This window comes from Corythoichthys intestinalis, chromosome 9, assembly GCF_030265065.1.
Source record: "Corythoichthys intestinalis isolate RoL2023-P3 chromosome 9, ASM3026506v1, whole genome shotgun sequence".
Lineage (NCBI taxonomy): Eukaryota > Metazoa > Chordata > Actinopteri > Syngnathiformes > Syngnathidae > Corythoichthys > Corythoichthys intestinalis.
Window position 1 is genome coordinate 43149493 of NC_080403.1, and position 9822 is coordinate 43159314.

Genomic DNA, 9822 nt, shown 5'->3' on the forward strand with positions numbered 1-9822 from the left:
ATGGATTTAAAACTGCATTGTTACCTTGATACAGATGGAGCAGACTGGTATTTGTTGAAAATTGGAAAACACTCAAGCAAAAACATTTTACAGTTTGTAGTAAAGTTATTTCGGTTCTTGTTTCTGTTTATTGTGGCAACAGAAGCAAAAACAATTTTCTCCTGTGTTATGTTTGCAACAGTTTTATCAACTACTCTCCTCTCTTCCCCATCTTCCATTTCTTTAGGTGAGGGCCAGTGCCATCGCCCAGGATGCAGACCAGAATTACGACTACGCCTCGAATAGCGTCATCCTGCACCTGGACGTGGGAGATGAAGTGTGCGTGCAGCTGGATGGCGGCAAAGTTCACGGCGGGAACACCAACAAATACAGCACCTTCTCCGGATTCCTCATCTACCCTGACTGACACGCTACCATCCTTAATCCCTCTCTGCATCTAACAGGCTCAGATTTCATCATGCAAACTTTGAAAAAAAAAAAAAAATCTATTTAAAGAATATAAAATTGTATTTTCATCAGTTTTACCTCAGACAATAGTTGTAATTCCATAACATGAACAGTGTCTCATTACTGGAATTAATTGAATGGAGATTAGATATCAACTCATCATGTGATTTTAGCAGGATCTGGCCTCCTCATGCTAATACATCTTTAGAAAGGAGATCAGATTGAAAAAAAAGCCTAGATGATAGCTGATGATGCATTTGACTCAGTTGCGGAAAAAAATAAGTGTGTATGTGTTGTATGTGTCATTACCATTCTACATTGAAGTTTTCGTTTGACCTACGCTGTTGAATGTCACATTTTTACCCAGAGACTTTTGACAGGGGAATGAAAAGTGATAAATAATTCAACATGAAATATTTGGGTTTTGAACGTGCTGGTTTTCAAAATATGCTCCGACTGCATTAACATCAAGGCAAAATTACATGTTTTGGTGTAAAATATAAAAAACTTAATATGATACATCATGTCTGTTTATTATTTCGCATTTGACATCCTGCCACAGTAAATATAACGGAACAAAATGGTACAATAGATATCATTTGCAATGGTAAATGGACTGAAAAAAACAAACGCGCACAAAAAAAAATCCAGTTTATATCAGTTGTTGTGGTGAATTTGTATCTTAAGTGTGTAAAAAGTTTGCGTGCCTTCTTCACAATTTTAGCAAGATGGCAAACTTTTAAAGAGAGTTAACACGACCTTAGATCTGAAAAGAGGTCCGTGTCGTATATTAAAGTTTCATAAGAAAACCAGTACAAACAGAACATTCAAGGAAAATCTAGTGTTTATTGTAGTTGTCCTACTGTAGCTTTGAACAAAATTTATGTTACTTTGCGTAATACTAAGCTCAGAGTGGTATCGGTCACGGTATAGCAGCATTTTACCTTTTCATTAAAATCAAGCGATGTGAAAACCTGACTACCTAATTCATTTATTTTATTGGTGAATGTACTTCTGTGAAGGTGATTTTTAAATGCAGGTGACCAATGTTGACATATTGCGAGCATACACAAGGGTTTCTGTGCCTTAAGCGCCCTGTTTCCCTTTCATTTTCCATGCATGAGACTGTTTCATTTCTCAAACCCAAGCTGTGCGGACAGAGAAGCTAATCCACAGCAATCTGACAGGGATTTTCCACGGTGCAGTCCGTGCCATTGATGTTGAGACACTTACCAGGGACTGTGGATCTTTGAATCTATACTGTATATGGATAGAATTTACATTATGTAAACAAGAAGGGGAATGGAGGATCTGTCTATGTGGTAGCAAAACAAGAAAAGCATGTCATTGAAATTTTGCATTAATTAATATAATATGCCAATGTACCTAAATGATTATATGTAACTATTAAAAACAAAGTATAATTGAAACATGCATTATAGCACATCACTTACTGTATGCCAGAGACTTTTCGGCCCCTGTGAGTGACGTTTGATAGCGTGACTGTGGATGTGGATCTGTTCTGATGAAAGTCACCACTGCGTTGATGTGAGATGGTGACATTCTTCTACAATGCCATTCTCCACCCAACTGTGTCCTTTGCCGCTGTCATCTTAGTGTGCACTCATCGCTGTCACTGTACTTTGTAAGCTTGGTTGTTTGTGTGGCATTCTCAACACTTGAACGACATGGAACACAATAAAAAAAACATCTGAACTGCTGTTTTTCTTCTTTGCTTATCCAAATAAATTAGATAACAACACCAAATAAAACATACATCCAACATCTTGAAATTTATAGTGCCACTTGCGGTATAGCTCGGGGATGCTCAGGTTTGTGTAACGTGAACGCAATACAACAAAATGGCAGATAAAACATACCGTATTGGCCCGGATATACGATGGTGTTTTTTGCATTGAAATAAGACCGAAATAGTGAGAGTCGTCTTATATTCGGGGTCTAGACATTATACCCATTCACGACGCTAGATGGCGCCAGATATCATTGAAGCGAATGCTGAACTTGAGGAGTAATCTTCTGTCATGACAGATCTCAGCTACTCTCAAGTTTAACCAGTTTGCATTATTTTATTGCAATGTTTTTCCTTATTCAGATTTGTTTCAAGACTACAGTTACAGTTAAGACCTTACTTTGATGGTTAATGCAGTTATTGCAGTTTTGTTGTTTTATCACAGTAGATTGGTTTATTTACATTTCAAAAACCAGAAGCCATTCATTTACGAATGTGGTTGCACTTTTGTTTACATATTTAAATGTTCTGATATTAATATTTGAATGAAGCAAAATAACATGCTTTTTCTCTCAAATATATCGTTATAATCATTTGTTTCGGATGTACTGTAATTATTTTCTGTATAAAAATTAATTTGGTGTTCAAAAAGTATTTTTTCAAACTTGAGTGCTGAAAAAGAGGAGGTCGTCTTATAATCAGGGCTGTCTTATATTCGGGTCAATACAGTACTTTCCTTGGAGATGCAGCTGTAATGCTGTAATAGTAAAAGGACACCATAAAGGGGTTAATGCGCAATCACTTTTCCATCACTGTGCACAGTATTGTGGTGAGCGACATGAAGAACAATAGGAGAGAGTTTTTGTGTTTCATCCTTGCTGCTCTTGTGCCCCATACACCACACGACCCCAAGAACCTTTATTGAACAGAAAACACCAAAACGTAACAAAAACAAACACCACTCTCAGTCATGGTTGCCACAACTACCGATGGACCATTGCGAGCGTAACACATAATAACAGTCACAACAGTGTGAATATCCAGCCGAAATAAATCCACTACAACATTCCAGAAAATTAGTTTTCTTTTTGAAAATCTAGCTTCATGTTGTGGAGTACTCAAAGCAACAACGTATTATCACAACACTTCTAAATTTTACATTAAACTGTTCGAAAGCCATCTGTGACATTGCAATCGCAGGAGATGCGTCTTTTGCCCAAAAGACGGCACTGTCGCCTCCACAATCAGGGATTTTCTATGCTAATTTTTGGAGTTTCGAATTAAACTTCCGCACTAGATGGAGGCTGACAGAGATCAAACCCATCTGAGAACACGCCCAGAAACGTAAAGTATAACTGTGTAAATTTCGTAAAAATCACCTTTTCAGAGTCTGTAGGGAACAAACACATACAGACAGACACACACACACTCCCACAGGCAAAGTTCCATTTATATATAAGTATAGATATAGATATAGGCATAGATAGACAGTGGCCCCTCGATATCGCATCAACATACAATCCTTTTGACATCCGACGTGAAATTTGACTTGTCATTTGTCTCGGCGCATGACAACATGCTCGAAATGCAGCGATTTATGACAGCTTCGCCTTTTCTTTGTTTTCCCGCAAGACGGAGGCACGGTGGACTTCCTTACAAGCGAAATCAACATGGGTCCCAAGGAGGTTAGTGCAGTTGGTGAAAAAAGGAAAAAGGTGACACTTAGCATTGAAATTAGGATGGAAATGATAGAAAAATATGACCATGGCCAGAATATGTCTACGATCTCGACTTCGCCTCCTCCGACCTCCTTTCGCTAGTCTTCATAGGTTAAAGTGACAATTATTATTATTGTAACATCGGCAAGGAAGTCTCCATCTTCGTCAGGTTTTTAATCCTTTTTTTTAAGAACTTGTGCAACACAACACGGCTACTGTCCATCGTAGCCAATGCCAAAAACAACATGAAAAGAGAAAGTACCTCTCCTCACCTCTATCGCTCTGTTGTCAGTCACACGGCGCGTTCAGGAACAGCATGAAAAAACACAACAGCCACATTAGAACCCGATTCGTTACATAATCATTATTACCTGTATTATATCATTATTATTACGATTTGTATTTATATTTTTTTTGTTTTACTATGTGTAATTGCTATTTGTGGTTGTACCAGCAGTACTTATTAAGGATTTAGCGTATAATGTCGCATGAAGTGGTATGAAAAAGGATCTGAACCGATTGGAATTTCTCCCATTTCTGCATAAAATCATAATCAAATGTCTTATTTCAAGTGGTTTCATACAACTGCTTTAAGTAACTATTAAATTATGTAGTTTAATGAAAAATGCCTAAATGATTTACAGTGGTATGAAAATGTATCTGAACCTTTTGGAATTTATCACATTTCTGCATAAAATCCCCATCAAATGTGGTCTGATCTTTGTCAAAATCACACAGATGAAAAAAATAGTGTCGTCTTTAACTAAAACCACCCAAAGATTTATAGGTTTTCATATTTTAATGAGGATAGTAGTATGCGAACAACAACAGAAGGGGGGAAAAATAAGTAAGTGAACCACCACATTTAATATTGTGTGGCCCCCCTTTTGGCAGCTGCAAATCAGTCTGGCACATCGATCAAGACTAATCTTGGCCAATTCTTCTCTACAAAACTGCTGTAGTTCAGTCAGATTCCTGGGATGTCTGGCATGAATCGCTGTCTTTAGGTCATGCCACAGCATCTCAAGGGGGTTCAAGTCTGGACTTTTACCTGGCCACTCCAGAATGTGTATTTTGTTCTTCTGAAACAATTCGGAAGTTGATTTACTTGGATTTTGGATCATTGTCTTGTTGCAGCATCCATTCTATTTCTAGCTTCAACTGTCTGACAGACGGCCTCGGGTTTTCCTGCAAAACATCCTGATGAACTTTTCAATTCATTCTTCCATTAATGATTGAGATGTTGGTGAGCTGTTCCATTTTCCCCTCCACACATCACGTTGTGTGTTACTCCCAAACAATTCGACTTTGGTTTCAGCAGTCCACAAAATATTTTGCCAAAACTCCTGTGGAGTGTCCAACTGCCTTTTTGCGAACATTAAACGAAGCAACAATGTTTTTTTAGACAGCAGTGGCTTGCTCCGTGGAGTCCTCCCATGAACACCATTCTTGGCCATAGTTTTACATATAGTTGAAGTGTGCACAGATATACTGGACTGTGCCAGTGATTTCTGTAAGTCTTTAGCAGACATTCTAGGGTTCTTTTTTACCTCTCTGAGTATTCTGCGCTGAACGCTTGGCGTCATCTTTTGTGGACAGCTACTCCTTGGGAGAGAAGCAACAGCGCCAAACTCTCTCCATTTGTAGACAACTTCTCTGACTGTCGATTGATGAGCATCCAGACTTTTCGAGATTGTTTTGTATCCTTTCCCAGCTTTATACAAATCAACAATCCTTGATCGCAGGTCTTCAGACAGCTCTTTTAACTGAGTCATGATGCACATCAGACAATGCTTCTCATCAAGACAATTCTTACCAGGTGTGGGTTTTATAGTGGGCAGGGCAGCTTTAAAGCACTCATCAGTGATTGGGCACACACCTGACTTAAAATGTTTGGTAAAAATTGGTTTCCATTGCTCTTTAAGTCTCCTTAGGCAGAGGGTTCACTTACTTATTTTTCCCCCTTCTTTCTTTGTTTGCATGCTATCCTCATTAAAATATGAAAACCTGTAAATGTTTTGGTTGTTAAAGCAAGACACTGTATTTTCATCTGTGTGATTTCGACAAAGATCAGACCACATTTGATGAGGATTTTATGCAGAAATGTGATAAATTCCAAAAGGTTCAGATACATTTTCATACCACTGTAAATCATTTAGACATTTTTCATTAAACTACATAATTTAATAGTTACTGAAAGCATTTGTGTGAAACCACTTGAAATCTATCTGTCTGTCTGTCTGTCTGTCTGTCTGTCTGTCTGTCTGTCTGTCTGTCTGTCTGTCTGTCTGTCTGTCTGTCTATCTATCTATCTATCTATCTATCAATTGATTAACAACACAAGCATATGAATTCAAAGGGTATATCTGTAGGTTTGATTGCTTTTATTTAAAAGGAAGTTTTAATTAAGGAGCATTAATTGTCTTAGATTAAATTATAGTTTGCTTGGGCCTGTCTGAATAACCTTTTGGCCCTGTTTCAGTTTAGTCCTAACTCATGCCTCTACAGTACAAACTAAAAACTAACAAAGAACAATGACAACCAAGAGATGATCTTCAATCAAATTTAAGAGTGGTTACTGTACCATTCTTGGCGAGGAGGTTTGAATGTGGTGCAGATGAGGGATTTTTGAGTTGTTGGACATTGGGATGTGGAGTGTGGGGGTTGTCATCCCCCACGCTTCGAACAACCCCCCCTGTGAGTCTCAATGCTCTCCCTCGCAGATTCCAGCGTTAAGTTAATTGGACAGGGAGTGAGGGTTGAGGAGGGAAGCGTTCAGCCCCATTAGCAATTCCTCTGTGGCAGGCCCATCCGAGAGGATCACAGACTCACAAATAGACGGATTAAAATAATCAATAGGCCTCTCTCTCACTCCTTTGCTCTCTCTCTCTCGCTTTTGCTCTCTCTTTCCCTCAAACACACACGCACCCTGTCTGACAAATACCAGTTGCACTCCACTTTTCAATGTTGTCTTAGGACTTTTGCAAATTAGCCTTGGGCGCACTGAAATACACATAAACACACTCACATGTTTGTGTGTGCGTCCGCGTGCGTCCACCACGCACACACGCTGTTGTAATGCTTGATTAATGAGAACATGTAAAAAGGTCACTGAGATGAAAGAAGTCAAATTTGTCTATATGCGGCTTAGATTTCCTTGAAGTCCACATTCTATGTTAGCAATAATTTTAATAATGTGTAGTTAGATACTTTTTAACAGCTTGGAAAAGGTCTAAACATTTTTTTTTACATTAAACTTACAATATACCATACCTGTCAACCCGAGGCCTTTGGCAATCTTACAAATAGTGACGTATGCCCTTACAAATTGGTGACTAATCTTACAACGTTGTATATAGCGTGCAATATGAAACAAAAATATAACTCAATGTTTAAAATAATATGAATTTATTGGTAATATTGTAACATATAACCTGGTCCAATCAAAGAACAATCAATATCTTCAGCTACATCATGATTACTAAATTATAACAGTGACTTTTGTTATAATTGTATGTATCACTTTTGGCAATTTCTATCATGTCTTAATGGCTGCATTTCAGCTCGCAATTCAGTTTGACTTGAAGGTAGTTCGTTTTAATGTTGTGAATCAGCTGTTAAAGTTGTTAAAATTGCTACCGTTTTTGCATTAGTTCCCTTCTGTCTACTTTTGACATGTTAAAGTTTTAAAACTGTTTCATCATTTAAAGATAGATTCAAGTCAAGATTTTGCCGATTTAAGAGTATTTTAGAACAAAAGTTACTTAAGTTCGCGAGGAAGGGTCACTACAACAGAGCCTTTCTGAAAAGTCTACTGCTTCAAAATGGCAGCTGTTTATTAACGCCGCCGTCTGACATTTCGCATGTAATTCTATAAGCATTTGATATCTAGCCGTAGATTGTAGGCTGTCAGCTACAGTCAGGAAATATTGGAGCCACCTAGCCTAGCATCGCGTTTGCTACAGCGTCACAACACTCTTCCCTCTCAGTGTCTCTGAATTTTCTCGCGTCATTCAACCAACGTAGTAACGCATCGTAACGCACATTGTCTCGTTGCCGAAACAGTGACAAAATCCGAACAGAGAAAAAAAAAAAACGTAATGCACGAAAAACATTCAGATTTTGAACGTACGGCGTACACATTTAAAAATCAGTGCTCACTTGTACAAACTACGCCGGAACCGTACAACTTGACAGGTATGATATACGCATCTGTAGGTTAACAAGTGTGTGTTTCATAACAGCTCTAAAGGGTTTTATTTGTCTTTACAATTGCTTTGACAAGCCAGATCAAATGTTCCTGAGGGAAGTATACAGCATGCCCTGATTTATAGCAATGGCATTAAAGCTATCATTATTCATTATGTTCCTTTAGGATACGTAATAAACCCATCATAAATTGTCTGCAGACTCAGTATAGATTTTCAGGCTTGTTCTCTGATGGGGTTTTGGAAATACAAAAGTGTGGTGTATCAATGCCAGTATGAATGAGGTTTCCCTTATAGAAATCTGTTGCACTTTTGTCACTTCACGTACTGCAGTATTGTTTGGTGTTTCTGAAGTGGGAGTAACTCAGTCGTTTCCTGGTTTTGTTGGCATGTACATCGTTACATAGGTGTCTGGTTTATTCAATTTGTGCATTTACTCTTACAAAGTGATGTGAGTGCCACTCTGAATAACAGAATGGCACATTGAAACAACAGGATGGATGCTGCAACAAGACAATGATCCAAAACACAGAAGTAAGCCAACTTCAGAATGGTTTCAGAAGAACAAAATACACGTTCTGGCGTGGCCAAGTCAAAGTCCAGACTTGAACCCCATTGAGATGCTGTGGCATGACATAAAGACAGCGATTTATGCCAGACATCCCAGGAATCTGACTGAACTACAGCAGGTTTGTAGGGAAGAATGTGCCAAGATTAGTCCTGATCGATGTGCCAGACTGATTTGCAGCAACAGGAAACGTCTGGTTGAAGTTATTGCTGCCCAAGGGGGGGGCACAAAATATTAAATGTGATGGTTCACTTACTTATTTCCCCCCTTCTGTCGTTGTTTGCATACTATCCTCATTAAAATATGAAAACCTATAAATGTTTGGGTGGTTTAGTTAAAGCAGACAGTTTTTTCATCTGTGTGATTTTGACAAAGATCATATCACATTCAATGGTGATTTTATACAGAAATGTGCGAAATTCCAAAATTATTCATACCACTGTATTATTATTTGTTGTTGCTGTTGAGCTTGCGCAGTGCAGAGCGCTGTTGGTTCGTGTGCATTTTAAGTGTTGCCAAAAGGAGGTGTTAGGCTTATTGGACCTTTTAGTTTTCAAATGTGTTTATGTGTCTTTGAGAAATCTAGCTGCAGGGATTTGCATTAAATACACGGGCACTTTTATTTCCAATACATAAACTCCAACACACACCGTAAGTGAAATAGAACGCTGTCTTTTTAGTAGCCTAGTAGTATGTAACCTATTAAGCATGCTTGTGTACTGGCATTGTACACGCCTATGTATAGGAAAAAAATGCGCAAGCATGGCAAATTTGGACTGAAATGGCTGTTTTTGGATGGGAAAAAACTAAAAAAAAAAGATCCTCAGCACCCCCTGCTGTGAGTGACTTCCAGCGCCTTTACAAGGCCGGTTAAGACAGATTGATGGCATTTCAGCTCATTTCACTTTGAAAATAGTCGAGTTGATCTTGATTTCTGTTGTTTTATTGAACTCATTCACAGCGATAGACATCAAATCCCTTTTGAAGTGCCAGCCCTCCACAGGAAAACTTAATTGGACGTTTGTCATCGTCAATGGCAGCAAATGAAGTTAGTTCATAAAATTACATAAAACCGTGAGAACATTTGGAAGGCTGTTGATGTACTTCCTTAGTTTGAGTGTTGTAATTGTT

General features: G+C 38.4%; 1 protein-coding gene across 2 annotated transcripts in view; it reads left to right on the plus strand.

Moving 5' to 3' along the window:
* c1ql4b (complement component 1, q subcomponent-like 4b) overlaps positions 1 to 2213 on the plus strand; it is a 60421-nt gene extending 58208 nt beyond the window's left edge. For both annotated transcript variants that reach the window (XM_057846332.1, XM_057846333.1), the window contains one exon: positions 227 to 2213. In XM_057846332.1, coding sequence (XP_057702315.1) covers positions 227 to 406 — 180 coding nt within the window. In that variant the 3' untranslated portion in view covers positions 407 to 2213. The remainder of the gene's footprint in view (positions 1 to 226) is intronic.
* The last annotated feature ends 7609 nt before the right edge of the window (positions 2214 to 9822 follow it).